The sequence below is a fragment of the Myiozetetes cayanensis genome, unplaced genomic scaffold (genome assembly GCF_022539395.1).
Source record: "Myiozetetes cayanensis isolate MyiCay16 unplaced genomic scaffold, myiCay2020 scf7, whole genome shotgun sequence".
NCBI classification, from domain to species: Eukaryota; Metazoa; Chordata; class Aves; order Passeriformes; family Tyrannidae; genus Myiozetetes; species Myiozetetes cayanensis.
The window spans coordinates 21,299,396-21,317,941 of NW_026087964.1; the positions used below are offsets into that span (position 1 = coordinate 21,299,396).

Sequence of the window (18,546 nt, forward strand, 5' to 3'; positions counted from 1 at the left end):
CAGAAAGAACTTGGTTTGAAATTCTGAGTGTTTCAGGCTGAAGCACAGCTACAAAGCTTAAGTACTAAAAATTAATTAAAAAAATCTCTTGGTGGCATAACATGTTGTTTGACAGAAAGGATGGAAAGAATATAAACCAGGTGATTATTTGGATACTATAACCTTACTTGGTATTCCCTGTCCTTTTGCAAGGCAGAAAAATAGCTTCATTTTGAATAGAACAACAGAAGCTGTAATAGTTGATGTTTACAGAAAAGGATAAAAGGTTTCATTGTAAAAGGAAACCTTTAGCAATCAGGCATAGCAATGATTAAAAAAAGGTGCTTCCATCAGCTTCAGGCAATAAAAAGCACCCAAAGTAGTACCTTTAACATTTCTGTGCACTTCTTACACAGTGTAATCCATTTATAGAAAAGTAGGCTATGCAGAAAGATCTACAAAAGAATCCAGATGTTCTAAATCTGCAGTTAACTGTAGTATCAATTCAAGGTCAAGTGATGGATTACAAATTATTTTTCTGGAAATATGCAATCTGAATGACTTTGACAGGTAGACTCCACTGCAGATCGCTCTACGGAGATATTTAGCTTGAATAACTGTATTTCATGACTTCAGTTTCTTAATTTTTGTAGGCCAATAAAAATTATGTAGTGAGAGAATAACGTAAACCTTACCTGCAACAAATAACAGCTTTACATGACAAAGCCAAATCCAGGAAATACTGTCTCACTCCAAATGTCAAAGCATACTTCAGAGATTTACCATCAATGATGAGAGCAAAATCATTCTCCTTCCTTAAAGCATCACCAAGAGTACTGCAATGATGGCTAAGTGTCTCTCTTGTTCCCTGTTGCACAAAAGAAGTTGTGTCCATTAATTTTAATTCCTACTATTCTTAAATCCAATTTTTTTTGAGTGTGTGATCAGATACATTGGCATTTTGGTTTTTGAGGAAATTGCCTTTTGATTAATTGTGCTATCAAATACTATAAAACAAAAAGAATATATATTATTCTGCTATACTATTGAAAACCACAGTAGAAATGGTGTGTATGACTGCTCTTGCACCCTGCCAAAAAAACCCCAAAGTGTATAAGCTATGGTGGAACTTTTAACACTCTTTAATTGAGTATTATGGAAACAATGGAAACAATATTTGCCAAAAGACATTATTAAATAAGTTTTCTATATATCCATGCAAAAGACCATTCACATATATATAGAAATTGTTTCTTCTGGTATCTATTCAATATGATATAAAATGGTCCTAAATGTTTAGCAAAAAGGAAACACAGATAATTCATAAGTACATGTATTATAACTGATAATTCTATCACATTAAATGTATATTTTAACATAATTTAACAATTATAACATCAAGTATATGTTATATAAAGGAAGGTATTTTGTATTTTTTATTTGCCAATGACAGTTTGAATCACACATATGCAAGTCACTGTTTTGTGGTCCAGTATGAACTTCAGATTACATTCAGTAGATAATACATTCATCTGTATTTATGCAGGAGCCTGCTTTGAGAAGGTCACTGACATCTAGTTAGCTAAAGTACAGCTCTACCATGGAGTGTCAGGAAGGAGGAAAAAATATCGCTTGTTGCATTTCTTTTTTAAAGACCTTCTAAGCTACAGCATACTCTTTTTCCTATTGTTTCCTGCCTCATAGCCCAGAAGTAAGAAGGAGAGGAGAAAGGAAGATGAAAAAAACCTCTTCTGCTCATAAAATACTCATTTTAGAAGCCAGTAACATCCTATGACAACAATGTTGCTATATTTTTCTACAAGTTTACCAAAGAAATAATTGTGCTACTTCAGTGATGTCAGGTATGCCTTAACAAAATTTGGTGTAAACACCTAAAAATAAAACTCTGAACTAATTAAATATCTCAAAACCCTCTGAAATTAAATTAAAGACAGTACTTTGCCTTTTCAACCCAACGTACTCCTCCCAGTTTCACAAACTGTTGTCCATGTTTTTTTTGACTACTTTGCTTCTACTGGTCTTCTAAAAATTCAATGGTTTATCTAGAAGGAGATTAGGCTGTTGGGGAAGTTTTTGAACTTCAGGTGTCCTGGCTCTCCCTCACAAAAAACTGCAATGGAAATGCTGTTTAAAATTACACGTTACAAAGCCTTTGAAATGACAATAACTTCCATTATCTATTCTACAGAGAATTGAACAATATTGTCATGTAAAGAAAGTATTGATTTTTCTCATTTCAGTGGACTATTTAGTTTCAAATGAAGTTAAAGCAGCACATGAAAAGTCATATTCCTCCCATCTATTGTTTCTTTTGTGTAATGAAATCCCCATAATCCAGGAGTAAATGATCAGTGACATGCTATGGCACTTAGACATGAAAGTCTATAGACCCCAAGGGGATCCACCCAAGCATACTGAGGGAGCTGGCCAAAGAGCTTGCCAAGCCATTCTTCATCATTTATCATCAGTCCTGGCTAACTGGTGAGACCCCTGGTGATCAGAGGTTGGCCAATGTGACACACATCTACAAAAAGGGTCAGAAGGAGGGTCTTGGGAACTACAGGCCTGCCAGCCTGCCCTCAGTGCCAGGGAAGGTCACGCTGAGTGCCATCACACAGTACCTGCAGGGCAACGAGGTGGTCAGGCACAGCCAGCATGGGTTTAGGAAAGGCAGGTCCTGCTTCATCAGCCTGATCTTCTACGACAGGGTGACCTGCTTTGTGGATAAGGGAAAGGCTGTGGGTATTGTCTGCCTAGACTTTAATAAAGCCTTTGATGCCATCTCCCAAAGCATTCTCCTGTAGAAACTGTCTGCTCACGTCTTGAACAGTTGCACTCTTCACTGGGTTAAAAACTGTCTGGATGGCTGGGCCCAGAGAATGGTGGTGAATGGAACTGGGAGTCAGTCATGAGTGGTGTTCCCCAGGGCTCAGTATTGGGGCCAGATCCGCTTCCTATCTTTACTGATGATCTGGGCAAGGGGGTTCAGGGCATTTGCATGGATGTGGCACTTAGAGACGTTGTTTAGCGGTGAACTCCTCTATTTAAACTGACCTGAATGTTTTATCACAAGCAGACAGGCCATCAGCTCCAAGAATGCTACATAATAAAACAAGAAGCCCCTACCCCAACCCCAAGACAAAACAAAACTCTTACCCCAACTGTAAAACTGTTGTAATTAAAATTCCTTTGTGAGCTTACTCCCTATGCTTAGTTGCATGCCTCAAATTAAAAGCAGCATAAAAATGTCCCTTATTCACTTGACACCATTTCCATGAAATATTAGGTTACTGTGAAGGCAAATAAAATCCAGTGCTCTTTTATATAACAGTAAGAACTTACTAACATAAAAACACATTTTGTTTGTGAAGCTAAGCAGATGCTCATGGAAGTAGAGCCTCAAAACAAATAATGATGCAAAAACCTGAGATATTTAAATGCCTTCAGTTCTATACCAGCCACTGTCCACTAGGGAGCAGGGAGGTGGGTGAGTCTGGGATATTTTAATTTCATAAATAGAGGTTCATATAAAAGAGGATCTTTTATTTCAGCATATGCTTTGTAAATTCAGTTCACAGACCTGGGATACAGTCTGCACAAATATATTTCTTCACTCTAAATCCCTCTGTCTTGCATGCTAAGGTCGTAATATTGACCAAATTGAGGAGGTACTTGTTTTGTTAAATCTGTTTGTACATGTCTTTGGGACAGGGGATTTATCCTGTCCATAAAGGGATTAGAGCTGAGGTAGCTACTTTTTAGGAGAAGCCACTGATATGCAAGGGACATGTACTATTATTTTAACAGCAACAACAAGAAGCATCCACTTACTGCCACTGTTCTCAGAATGGTGTTTCACTGTTTTTCAGAAGAGTATGCAAACCAAGAAAAGCCAACCTTCCTAACTCCCATGAAACTATCAACATTTTCATATAGCAAAGAGGTTATACTTTACAGAGCCAAGGGGAAGAGGACTGCCACGGAGCATCCTCTCCAAGACCCTAAATATATAGGTCCCACTACACTGGGATTATTTTCTTCAAGGTTTCATGGCTGCTCAGTTCCTCCTGTGCTGAGGGAACTGGGTTGTCCAGCAGTCCTCATGGGTGCACAGAGTACCCACCTCCCACAAGAGGTGGACCTATGCTGCTCAAAAGCTGGTTTCATTCTATGTGAATTCCTTAATAGACAACATTTCAACTAAGTATTACAGCCTCTTGCCAACTGTTGCTGATATGCATAAAGAAAAGAGGAATTGCATCCACCCTTGCAGCTGCACTGACTCAACATTCTGCAATCACAGCAGTCCATCCCTCTCACCATTTCCTGAGACCCAATCCACTTCGCCATCAGAACTTCCAAGGTAATTTTTCACTCAGCCAGTCACAATAGAAGTAGAGACTGATATGTGATTCCCACCACAGCAGTAAGCAAAGGATAGGACACGAGACATATGTGAATCTAACACTGAAATGTACACCATCAAAAGAGGCATATTTTATAAATAGAGTCTCTTGTTAAAATATTTGCATAGAGCTAGTTTATTATTATTTTTTGAACTGCCCCTTGCCCTCAAACTACTTTTATCTGCTGCTGAAAAAAAACACATTTAAAACAGATTTGCAAGTGACAGGTTTGTATATACAAATTCAGCTGCCATAAGATATTTGCTCTCCCATATGCTTTGAATGTACTTTGGGCATGTAGGGAAACAATCTCTCAACGTCTATACAATCTAGATATTCCAGTCTGAATTAGGGAATATGGTGTAGTTATCATATCAGCTACTATCTTTTATTCTTAAGCTATATTCATATAAATTTATTTTAAAAATATATATTTTAATAGATACTTATTGAACTTTTCAATCATCACAGTAGAAGTGGTTAATGTATAATGCCTGTTTAATGAGTTTTAATTGGACTCCTTTTAGTAGTTAAATGAAAGTACCTCACTTTATCTCATTACATATGAAGAAGTATAAAAAGTAGTTAATCTTTTGTACTTCAAATCTATGAAGTATTGCAGCAGTTCTGAAATGCAGTACTGTGTAAATAACAATATGGGACAGAAGGTCTCAAGTGTATTGGCTAATTTTTACTCAGAGATTTGTTGGGCAGCGAAAAAAATCAAAAGCAAAGTTAAAGGACTTTATCAAAAACCTTCCCTGTCTTTTCAACAAACAATGACTGCAATCTTTCAAAAGCTATCCAATGAACTAAACTAAGAAAAGAAAACTTGAGTCTCTACATTAATATCACGGGCTACTTGTATCAAAAGTTGCTTACTGTATCAACAGACATTAATCAACAGCTTCTGTCTGTCCAGTGTTTGGGATTTAATTTTAAATGTTATCAGCAAAAATATGGTCCTTAAGACAATCTGTATTTGAAATACAGCTATGTCCTTAAGACAATCTGTATTTGAAATACAGCTATCTGGATTAAATCCATACTAACTAATGTTGGAAATGTATTATTCTAAATGGGTAAAAAATTTAAAGAAATACTTATTTTTAAAAATAGTATGTATTTTAATTCATGTTGTAGTCTACTCTTACATGCTACCATGGCATCCTTTAGTTAAGGCACTGTCGCTGATTCTCAAACTTTCTTCTTACTTTCTCTCCTTAAGTCTTATCTTGAGCAACCTGACCACAATATAAAGTAACAAACCTCATTTTAGGATTTCCTCCTGAAGCCTTCTGGACAATAAGTTTTCTCAGTGAGGAAATTCTTCTACTTCTAAGTTCATTTAAGTCTCCCTTATAGGGTGGTGAAAGGATTTAAGTTCTTTCCCCTCATGGGATTTTTCAACTAATACTGAATTCCAACTTTATCTAAATAATATCTTCTCTACAAGTGGAATTTGGCAGTTTTAACCTTTGTACTTCAACATCTGTTTAATCACACAGTAACAATTTTTGCCAGATACCAAGTATTCTGTAAGAAACAGCATTAGAAAGGAACTTAGAATAGATTTTTGGGTATTGGTAGGTGCTAGTAGAAGCATGTGAAGCTCCTGGCTTTGTGCCCGCATGGATAAAATCTATTACCTGGAATTTGTCTGCCCATTGTTCTGAAGTTCATTTGTGCAGTAGCTACACCGTTTCCAGTTATTCAGTAACATTTTGTCAAAAAGACCATACAGTCTTCCAAGCATGAAGACCTCCAAACTATGGTTTTGGCAGAATTTTCTATGTTTGTCCAGAGAAATAGATGCTCCAATTTATTTTTAAGGCAACCTCCACCATGACGTTGGGATATTTTAAGCAGTAAAGTAACATTTCATTAACTGAGAACTTTGTAGATTTTACTTACATCAAGAGAGCCTTCGTTTATAACAATTAGTCCCATGTTCTTTCTCAAAAGTTTACAGGAGTGACCTGTTAAAAAAGATTTGGTTTTCAAAAATCTTTTTCACAAAATCCATTACAATATAAGAAGGCATTTTTCCTCTAAGAGAACTACACACAAAATTAAATATAAGATTTCCTCAGCTGAAATCAATTGTAAAAAAATTCATGTGCATACAGAAAGTTCTTTAAGATTTGAAATAACAGAAATAAGAAGGATCCATATGACTAAAGTAAGGCCTTTATGAATTACTATTTAAAAATACAGCTTTATCATTGTTGAAATTAGTCTTTTTTTTCCTCCTCCTTCACAATAAAAAGAAAGAATAAAGAAAACCTTTGATTAATGGTAAAACTTACCAGTACTTTTATGTACCATCAGTGTTGTTTTGCTTTAGTTAAGATTATGGTCACTACTAGCTTTCTTGGAAAGAAGTAAAAATAGAGAAGGGAAACTAAGAATACTCATATTTTCTTAATATTACTCCCTCTCACTGTCAAATCCAAACAATGTATAAGCTGTAAAAAGTACAAAGGTCTATTTTTTTGCCTCCTCTCTAATATGAGCTTTTCTTGCTCATGTTATTTTAACAGAGGCAGAATCCACCATTCTCCATGCTTCCCCTACCAGTGACTGAAAAATAAGTTAATACTCAAATTCTGGAATTACATATAATATTATTTTTGAAAGATAACTTTCCATTCTTAAAGAAATTTTAATCCATCAATTTCTATTATTTCTAAACCTGTAACAAAGTCATCAAATAAATGCAAATATAATACCGATGTTAATGGCAGTCTCTTGTTTGTCCCCAGTAAGTATCCAAATTTTTATGTCTGCTTTCATAAGTGTCTCTATGGTTTCAGGCACTTTGTCTTGTAGTTTATCTTCAATTGCTGTTGCTCCAAGAAGCTGAAGATTCTGTGAACATAAAATATTTTGTACATGCAGGCCTTTTTAGTTTAATTTCACTTTTAATCATCCTTTTATTTTATTTAACTTCCCATATTTATGACAAGATTCATGGTCTCTAAACTCATTAATCAGATTTGCTATCAACAATTAAAGATCATAGGAATGAACTTGAAGTTCTTAAACTCCGACATCTATGTGGCTTGACAAACTGCACAGCATGACCCTCAAACCAATTATTTACAGATCTATACAGTTTTTGCGAATCAGCTACTTTTTTATTTCATATTTCTATGCCTCTAAAACTAGCTAAATGTTAATGACACCATTATAAACCTAATAGCATGCAATCCTGGTTGCAGCATGGCCTACATACTACATACTGACAAAGTACTTGTGCAGCTAATACAAGAATTTGTAATGGTAGCAGGGTTGTCATGGCATTAAAATGTTATATAGTTTTAAGACTGTCTTGTCACGTCTAGATAAACTGCTCATCTATGTAAACTGAAGTCCCACAAGTGACTGAAGCTATATACCCTCACTCTTTTTTCATGAATTAAACACTGTAGGTTCTTGAAGCTCTGAATTTTAAGTAGATTCATTGATGTAATCTCTCTTATAATTTCCAAGGGAAAAATCAAAAATACCCCCCCAACCCAAATTTAAGTATCTAAACTATTGTTCCAATGTACTCCTTTTCCTTATAAATTTAAGAGTCATGGGAACCTTTTTTGTTGAGGCACTGAAGTCTCAACCACGTGCTTGGCTACTCCAGCAGCAACATTGCCAGAAACTCAAGTGGAACTCAAGGCTCTGCACTTGTGATGCTGTATCTGGGTATCACCTCTCTTTGTGGGTCTTCAGTACAAGACAGGTTGATAAAGTGGAGCAAGTCCAACAGAGGGACACAAAAATAGTTTAGGGCCCAGAGCACACTATATTAAGAGTGCTTGAAGAAGCAAGATGAGTTTAACATGGGGAAAAAATACAGCTAAAGGAGGGATTCCATGGCTGCCTTCTGCTAACTGAAGAGGGCTTGCAGAGCAACCATCTTCCTACAAGATGCATGGTGCACAGCGAAAGAGCAAGAGGCAACAGTCACGTTCTGCAGCAATAAAAATTTTAACTCAGAAAAAGAGAAAAAGACTAGTTGAGTATCAAAAAAGTTACCTGCTGCAGCTGGGAAAACTCCCTCCTTGTAGATACTCAAACTTCATCAAAATGTTGGGCAAGAAGAACTAGACCTGCTTTGAGCAGGGATTTGTGCCTAGATGACCTCCAGAAGTCCCTTCCAATCTTGACTACTCCATGGTTCCAAGATCATTATATAATTAAGCAAATGTTGTTTGTCTGTTATTAGACTTTTTAACATAATAGAGCAACCCTGAAAAAAAGCTTTTCAGTAGTTCAACTCAAAATCGACACTTACTAGCAAGACAGCTACTTGCATAATAAACTTTGTTAAATTAATATTTCCTTAATTTTGATTACCTAAACTTCGAGGACTACACGGCACAACTGTCAGTATATTGCAGATATTTTTTTCTCACTAAGCATTATTCCTCAAAAACTATTTACTTTTCATGGTATAGAAAGTAAAGACAATAACTAAAACCCCACTCTTCTGCTCATCCCTCTGCCCACCTTCCATCTTCCCCCCCAAATAAACCAAACCCCAGAAAGCTATCCAAGCTACACATACTTTTTCAATTAGTTCATAGCTCTCCTCAAGTTTGAGTGTTCTGTTTTGTATAGCTGTAGAAGCACGGTGGTAAACATCCAGCCACTCTTGATAATCACTTTCTGAAATCTCAGCCACAGCAAAACACAGAGTTCTTAAGCCTAAAGAGAAAGCAGATAATAAGCACGATTCAGTATTTGTTAGTCCCTTCCTTGATATGTCTGCAATGAGTAACTACTAAAAGCTGAATTTACGTTGTATTTTATGTATGCTTATGCCTGATTTTCAACTTACTGCTGCACATCTTCAAGAACTTGTTAAATATATATAAAGTAAAAAGGTGCTATAAATAGAAATTTATTCAACAGAGTAACAGTTAAAAAGTAGTTGAATGTAATACAGGTAGATGCACTTCAGGAGAAAAAATAAAACATAAAAATTTTACATAAGATTAGACTTAGTTAAAACTGTAAACAAAACATGAAGGAATCCCAATACTTGATGAACAAGTGTGTACATTAGATTTTTAGGTAGGAACATTAAAACTATAAGACTGAATTACATTTCTGAGCAAAAATTTTATAAACTCAAATGTTGCTATGCTGGAAAGTAGTAATGTTAAAATATATTAAAAAAATATAAAAAATATATAAAATATGTAACAACTACACTTTTCACCCCTCCTCGATATCCTTAGGAAATTCTCAGTTGAAGTTTGAAATTTATCATCTAGAAGCCAAGTTTGAATCCCCTCATTTAATTTTCCCATCTTACAGATTCGTTCAGCATTCCAAATTCTTAAAATAAAATCTTTGTGTACAGGCACCATTTGGAGATTTTAATTTACAATCTTTGAGTTGATTATTACTAAAAGATTTTTTCCTTCAGCAGAAATCTGAATTAAGTACTACAGCATGAATTTGCAACTCTTTGATTTTAAGGAATATCTATTTTTTGACAACTCTGTTTTACATTCAGTTGAAATAGCTAGGTGTGAATGTTCTAACAGTTTATTTTCATATATTGTCAGATTTCTAGAGCATGACGTTGCCATATTTTTTAATATACTGAAAAGACCATTGCTCTAGGCAAATGATGTCTTATGAAGCCACACCTTGCAAGCCAGTAGATTTAGAAGGGCGGCAGGCTAACGCAGTTACCCTTTGGTACTTTGACCACTCTTCTCTAGGAGACAAACACCACCATAACCAGCCTAAATGCAATCTTTATTTGTTCACAGATTTCTACTGTGTACAGCTCAGCACCAGTAGCAATTTTGAAATGATCAAGAGGTTGGGCATGAAATAATACATGTGCCTTAGATGTAAGAATAATTTAGTATTTTTAGGATGAAAATCATGTGTAATCCTAGTACCTTGACAACTAAACAGCATGAGGAAGACAATGTCTCACCATTCAGACTTAAGAGAGTAAACTTAAGGCTGACAACTCAACTGATTCTTTTTACTCCGTGTATTAAGGATAAGGTAACAAGGTCCAAAGCAATGAATATAGGTGAAGGGGAGGAAAGGAATCTATGTCTGACTAACAGGCATACTATTTCCCAAATTCTTTCAACATATTTTCTGCAGACGATAAAATGAAGACAAGAAATCCAAGTGTATGGAATGTCAGCAAGCAATTTTTCCCAAGATATTGAAAAATGTCTCTTTCTAAATCAGAGCCTGATTATTTTTTCTATTTTTAAAAAGATTCTTTTCATTATGATTTAAAAGAATCTTCCAAAAGAAAAGTAGAAAACAAAGTATCATTAAGTCTGCTTCTTAATGCACCAGAACAACAGGAAAATTGCACACTTTTCTATTTATCCAAGCAGGCATTAACACTCAGCTTAATAAATGCTTACTTATAAATGCCAGCCATGCTAACCACTTCATTTTTGAACAACACACCAAGAGCATGCAGCAAATGCCAAGGACATACTGTACTGCCACATGAAAGGATACTCATAAGAAACTTTGCAACATCACTGGCTGCAATTTAAATCTGATGCAAAAATAAATACCAATTTTTTAACTGATTCCAGAGACGTGTACTTTTTAAAAAAAGACTGAATTTTATGCTTTTGAAAGGTTAGCAATTCACTCTTTCTGAACCAATATATATGTACAGTGGTTCTAAAGGTGGGTGGAATTTTTCACTTTTTATGTTGATTCATTTGGTCCAACCTGACTGCTATGGAGTTGCACCACTGACTTAATGAGAACACTAATTAAGAACTGGATTGAAATTTTTGCATCAATTCACACAGGACAGCAGATATTGATCTAATTCTATTTTTTCTATAACCAAATATATAGCCTTTTGACCCAAACTAACTTCACACTGAAGTAACTTTTCCCTGACCAATTCTGGTTAAGCCTTTATAGAACCCCAGTGTGTATCTGAGGCTTTGGGTTGTACCATGAGTCAAATTTGTTTGGTTTTAGTTCTGCTTTCAACTTTATTGTACAGTATATTATGACTTTACTACTTTAAGATTGTGTAAGACTAACCAATGTTTCCTACAGAGATCTTGACATGAAAAACTAACAAAAGAAACAGATTCGTGACTTGCTTCTGCTGTCACTGATAGAACTAAGAGACTGAAGCTGCTGACTACACTAATCAAAACTCTAAGTTCCACTATAAAGCAAAAGAAAAAACTACCGAAGCCATACGTACAACAGAAAAATGATCTTTGATGATATAAGAATATTTGGCCAGGCATCACTTAACAAATGTAAGGACTGTATTTTAGAAGAAAAGTATTTTAATAAAGTTTGGTTTTAAGTGTAAGCTTATTTCTTGAGACACATTAAGGATAATTTTAATGTTATAGTAACAGTGTACTAAACAAATGAAGAGGTAAAACCACTGCAATTCAGATCTCCATAATTACTATAATTCTGCTTGCAGTTACTCTCTACCAGTTCATTGATAAATTAAAACACTATTGTCATGAGTTCAAGTGGCTTAATTTTTTTGTTAATAGCAGCCATAGAGATGATTTCAATTAGAAGTTACTAGAAGCTTTTGCTATTCTATGAAAAAGCCAATGATAGCCAGCTCCTGGATGGACTTCTTACCACTAGCCAATGATATTTGCTTCTGTGATAACATATTCAAGAACAAAGGAAGAGAAGGTTTGTTGCACAGAAGAAATTCCAGCTAGAGAGGAGAGCAGAGGAGAACACGAGATAGCGATGTAGACTGCAAGGTCAGTGTAGCAGGAGAGGGGAGGAGGAGGTCTAGAGAGGCCTCCCTCTTCCCCTCCAGCAGGAAAAAGACTGAAAGCCAAGACCCCTGCCGCTTATGGAAGATTACTGGGACGAGGAGAACCCCCTCTGCAGCTCATGGAGGAGCCTACACCACAATAAGTGGATGCACGAGGAAGCTGAGACTCCGTGGGAGGCCTAAGATGAAACAGAGTCTTACTGGAGACCTGTGGCCCACGCAGAGAGAAACCTACACTGGAGCAAGTTGTCCTGGGTAGGACCTGTGGTCCTGTAGGGGATCTATGCTAATGCATCTCATTTGTGACCTAAGGGACAGCAGATTATGGAAGAACTCTGGCCCGAGGGATGGACCCCTGCCAGAGAGGTCTGTCAAGGACTGTCTCCCATGGGGAGGGACCCTACAGGAAACAGGGGAAGGACTCAAAGCCATTACCCCCTATAACTGTGGTGAAAGACCACGGTGAAGCAAGTTGTCCCCCTGCAGCCCACGGAGACCATCAGAATGCAGAGAGAGAGAGACCTCTGCACCTGATGGAAAAGTGACCCCCCAGGACAGTGAATTGAAAGAGTTCCTATCTAAGAAATGGATTTGAACAGCAGTAGAAGCAGCCTCTGACTGTGACTTTCCCCCTTTTCTCATCTCCCTGCGCAGCTGACGGAAGAGGGGAGTGGATGGAAGGTGTTGTGTTTTAAGACTGTTTTATTCTTTTACTCTTTAGTTCTTATTTTGCTAGCCATAAATTTAGCTTTTAGTTTAAGTTTGTTAGCAATAAATTTAAGTTCTATTCACTTTGAGTCTGTTTACCTATAAAAATTAATTAGTAAGCGAGTCTTCCAATTCTTATCTCTACTCAGGAATTCTTTTAACTTTTTTTCCTTCTCCTCTGAGAAGAGCAGAGGAGGGAGAATGGGGAAAAACAGTTTTTACTAAGTATTTAAAATCTGACCAGAGTCGAAACCTCGACAACTATTATACTGCACAGTACAACACTATAATCCTTTACTAAGATACCTGAAAAGGGGATGGCATGGATGATCTAGGAACTGTGCTAGAATAATTTACATGAATGCAGAAACCCTTCTACAGTCTGCTTTTCTGCTCACATCTGTACTGCAGAATCCACTGTAATTAACTAACTGGCTGTCTGTATCAATCACCTTAATTGCATAGTGATTTAAATTTTACTTACTATTTCTACTTCACTCAAAGGTGGGGTTCCCCACCTTCGGCAACTGTTTTGTAGAAGTGATTATTAAAACAGCAGAGATACCAAAACACACCATTACAGAATGCTGGCAATTCCTTTATTGAGACTGGTGACAGAAACAAAGCAGCATAAAGCTACCTTAAAAAGTTCATTTCCAAGCATCTTCACTTTAGCTATTTCTTCCTGTGTGCCATCACTACAGCATTCACTCTGTGTGGGACATGAAAGCGACCATGGGAAATAGGATCTTCAGAGAAACAATGCACAATGAGTTTGCTCTCTGGAAAAATATATTTTGGTTAAATGACTCCACTGTGTACTCTGTGGGTGTGTTGGGTTGTTTTCTGGTTTTTTTTTAAGTATGAAGTTATTACTGAAACTTTTCAGGAAGAAAAAGACCTTTTTTAAGGAGGCATTACCAAAACAGAGCTGTTGTACTGTCTACTCTTCTATATGGGTCCGAATCATGGGTCATTTATCGGCACCACTTGCGTCTCTTAGAACGCTTCCATCAGCGCTGCCTCCATACAATCCTAAACATCCACTGGACTGACTCTGTGACCAACACGTCTGTCCTTGAACAGGCAGCAGTCACGAGCATTGAGGCCATGCTGCTGAGAACACAGCTGCGCTGGGCAGGGCACGTCTCCAGGATGCAGGACTACCGCCTCCCTAAGATCGTGCTCTATGGGGAACTTGCCACTGGCTGCTGCAAGAGAGGAGCCCCGAAGAGGAGATACAAGGACTGCCTGAAACAATCCCTCATCCTTGGCCATATTGATCACCACCATTGGTCTACCCTGGCCTCCAATCGGGAGGCCTGGAGACACACCATCTATAACGCTGCTGCTGCTTTTGAGAACACACGCAGGATCACTCTCGAGGAGAAAAGACAGCACAGAAAGAATCGAGTCTCGTCTGATATCACCTGGGGAGTCTTTCTGCTGTGCCTTCTGCAACCGGACTTGTCTATCTCGCATTGGCCTTTTTAGCCATCAGCGTGCTTGTAGCAAGTGTGGGTAGAGCCCTTTCAAATCTTTGTTCGCGAAGCCTAGCCATGATGATGATGATTACCAAAACATAATTTTCAAACTTAACATGAGTAAAACACTAGAGCAATGTAAAATTGAAAAACTGAAAAGTTGAGCAGTAACTGAATTTTGTATTTGTTTTTATATTAAATAATATAACCCACCTTCTGTAGCAAACTGCTCTAGATGTTTTAAGGTGATTTCTTTGTATTTTGAAGTTTCAGCAAGACGGTCATAAATTACAGTATCCTACAAAACAAAAGTAACACAGAACAATCTAATAGAAAAAACGTTGGGTTTTTTTGTGTAGACAATACAAATCATATGAAAATGGCAGAAAAATATACAGCACTGTATTATTTAAGCATTAAAACTTAAGATGTAATTTTATTTCAGAAGTTATAAGAGGACATTCCAATCCTCAGATTTTCTAAATTTATAAATTCTGCTACAATGCAGTTTTTTTCTTCCACATTTTTTGCTGTTATTTCCCACAATTTTGCTAAGTGCCAAAATGTTATCTTCTTCTTTTAATATTAAACCCACAAAGTAAAATTAGTGCTTCGTAACAGCCACTCTCATTTTTTCGTAGCCAGCTTTATATACAGAATATTAACAACAGATTCTTCTCTTCATTTGAGATGATACAGAATGGACATTTTTGTTCAATAAACTTCCTTTTCTTAAACCACGCAGGAATTGGATTTCATCTCCCTCCCCCTCAAACTTGACTTAAAATACAGAACGAGAACCAATGAGCAACTCTGCCATTTCTATATACATTATGATTAGGATAACTTTCCATAGGTCTTGCTTTGGGAAGAATTTACTTCTGGCATAATGTCAATAGTAGGTTAAAATTCCCATCTAGTCAGTTATGCTAGATTACTATTTCTACCTAGTGATCCATGCTCAGCTACTCCAGCAAGTAACTAATACATTCATCTACACATTCAATCCATTTTCTTGGGAGTACAGAAGGAAGCAATTAATAGGGAGCATAAGGGTATTAGTCCACTAGAAAGAACAGGATGAACAGGTCTGTCATACTGACTTCATAGGCAGTTAGTAAAAAAAGACATTAACTAGCTCATCACATTAAACAGCTACACAGCAAAATGATACAAACTGAAAGAGACATCAACATTCCTTCCCCTGCATTTTCAATGTTTTGACTGCAATTATAACAAAGGTTTGCTTTTGTATTTGTATCGGTAGCATATATTCTTTGTTACAGCGAAAACAGATTAAAACTCACAGCTCCTTTGCAGTAGAGTCTTAACTTTCCTGATGGTGTGCGGACTATCACTGACATTCTCTTCCTAGAGCTGAAAGAGAAATAAATGCTCTATATAAGGTGATTTGTAAATATAAACATTTACCAATATTTTACCTAATAATATCAACATATTAGAAAAGGGATAAGAATTCAGAGCTATCTATTCTGAGTTATGTTTTCAGGTGTCTAATAATTAAAGTGAATGCTACTTTTCTGGGCAATAGTACTGTAGGCCTTTTTACCATAAAAAAAAATTGAGAATTTTTACCTTTGTCTGAGTACTGTTTACTGACCACAGAAAAGCATTTTAAAGCAGTTGTGACCAATATCATAAAGAGGTAGTGCATCATGGACTGTTTCCATTTTTACCTCCTTCTCAGCCAGCCAGTCTCATACAGTGTACTGTGCTGCAATCCTACTACTGTCATCTCAGAGTTTCATTTAACATGCAAAGTTTTCAGTATGCTAAGAACTGGAAAGGGACTTGACTGATTTTAACTACTTTCTGACTTTCAGTTGTTAGATTGAAGTATTTTTTCTTTTTGTCCTTATAACTGAGGTTGAAGTTGGAGGAAAGCATGGAGAAGACTGTCGATGTCTGCTTTCTGTCTTCCCTTTGAGGTTCACCAACAAGCATTCCTTAGATTCAAGATCATGTCCTGTCAAAATATGTATTTCTTTTAAACTTCAACTTTATAAATAACTCTACAGAAACTATTCTGGGAACAAAACATTTCTCACAAAACAGTTCACAGTAAAATATATGACTGAGATGGAAATAAATGGTCCTTTTACAATTCTGATTTCTGTTGGAACTTCATCCCATTTATACATCATCAAAGAGCATTAATGTATGAAAGATTCCTGGAGTTCAGACTGCCATGGAAAACATCCTGTAAAGGGAATGGTGGAGGAAAGAATTTTATAATTAATGGTGAAGTAACTGACTGAAGAGTATCTTCAGGAAAATGTTTTCCTATTCCACCTGTGCATGCACTTTGCTTCAAGTAAAGATATTTGAACAGCAATATTAAATTACCTTGTTACTTGAATATTTCACAAATGAGCATAAAAAGCCATTAACTGCTGCAACTCCTTTTCCATTTCACCTCTAATCCAAAAAACCCTCAGATAAGCACAATTCTAAAAGCCTTTAGACACTTTCCAGCTATGGATCTAATTAGACAATACTGGAAACATTAAGATCATCTAAACTGCAGTTAAGTTGCCTAAAATAAAAGAAAGTCTCAGATTTAGGGTTTGTATAAACAATAATTTCATACATTTGCCCTTGACAGGTAAAAACCCAGCAAATTTGTACTTGTGTTGCAATATAAGACTGCAATCTTGAATCCTGCATACAGCTGCCTATTTTTCTACTGTAGATGTATCAGAGAATAACCAATGTTTTCCTGTAGCATTCTGACACTTAAGTTATGAAGACAGATATTGAATCTTGACTGACATACACTTTCTTAGTAAAACTGCAATAAAGCTAATGACTAAGAGTTACTGTCAAGGACTTCTAACTTTTTATGAGTCTTTTCACTGCAGTGACAGTTTTATTTCCATTTCCTGGTGAACTACAGTAAACCACAAAATTGCACTACTACAAATAACTGTCAGCGTAAGACCACTGTCTTACTTTGCTTTTGCACCACAGAAGTGATGTGAGCAGCCATAAAGGTGACCTGGTTATAAGGGGGGGAAATACTGAACAGAAGATGCCTGCTGAAATAGTGACAGAGAAAACACCTGCCAGCCTAGAAATTGTAGACATCCTGAGATACCATCAATATGCACAGAACAGGAAACTGTAACTACAACTTATTGTCTGGAAAAGGGAGAAAATATTAAGAGAAAGTAGGAATTTACAACAATCTAGAAAATTAAAAATTGGTCTGGGAGAAAAGAGCACACCATCATCTATTGGCTGTTCCAGGTGAAAAACAGAAATTAGCAGCATCTAATGACTGATGCATGTGGTGGTGTCCTGCACCCCCTTAAGTCTGTGCCCCACACAAATGACTTACTTGTACCCAGTAGGGAGGCTCTCTTTATAAGAACCATCCCTGTGCAAACAAATCTCGGGAGGTGTGTGTATACATTCCTTTACTAACAGTAATTCTTAGTAATTTGTAATTAAAAAAAAAGTAGAAAATAAAGCTCCAGTGTCCTTGTGTGCTATCAAATCCTGCAAACCCACTGTAGTGATCTCTGTATACCTTCCAGCTGGGTAACCCTTTCGGTTATGACAAGGAAGAAGAACAGCTGGCAATTCCCATGGAGCTGCCATGGGATTACAAATGTACAGAAGCATCTTGAAGGGACAGAAATACTTCCCTCAGTCACAAGGTTTGCCACTTTAGGAAGTAGCTCTTTATGGTAGTAATAGAGTAACTCTAAAATCTGACTTGGTTTAAGATGAAACAACCACAGAAACCAAACACTGCTACAGAGGTTTTGTTACCTGCTCTGTCAGCCAATCATTATTTTATAAACTTTTAGAAAGTGTCAGTCTTCAGTCACAAAACAGGATCAGTGTATTCTGGACCTCTTTGAATGATAGAGAGGAGGTGAGGTCTAAAAAGCTCTCGGAGGCCTTCCATCTGCCCAGTACAACAGCCAAGGGAATGTGGATTATTCATAAAACTAGTCAGACAGGAGAGACTAGTCAAGGTATGTATTTCAGGTAAATACACTGGCATTCTAAATCAAAAATACAGAAATATAGACAAGAAGCTTTAAACTGTAGCTATCACAGACAGTTTCTGCTAGGCTATGGAGGTATGCCCCAGGGATTCAGATGAAAGCCAGTCATTAAACCGATACTACAT

At 36.6% G+C, this 18,546-nt stretch overlaps 1 protein-coding gene across 3 annotated transcripts in view; it reads right to left on the bottom strand.

Annotated features, from left to right (window-relative positions):
* ATP8A1 (ATPase phospholipid transporting 8A1) overlaps positions 1-18,546 on the bottom strand; it is a 118,300-nt gene that overhangs the window by 46,644 nt on the left and 53,110 nt on the right. For all 3 annotated transcript variants that reach the window (XM_050337781.1, XM_050337783.1, XM_050337782.1), the window contains 6 exons: positions 15,689-15,758; positions 14,595-14,679; positions 8,974-9,113; positions 7,139-7,277; positions 6,321-6,385; positions 675-847 (listed from right to left, as the gene is read on the bottom strand). In XM_050337781.1, coding sequence (XP_050193738.1) covers positions 675-847; positions 6,321-6,385; positions 7,139-7,277; positions 8,974-9,113; positions 14,595-14,679; positions 15,689-15,758 — 672 coding nt within the window. The remainder of the gene's footprint in view (positions 1-674; positions 848-6,320; positions 6,386-7,138; positions 7,278-8,973; positions 9,114-14,594; positions 14,680-15,688; positions 15,759-18,546) is intronic.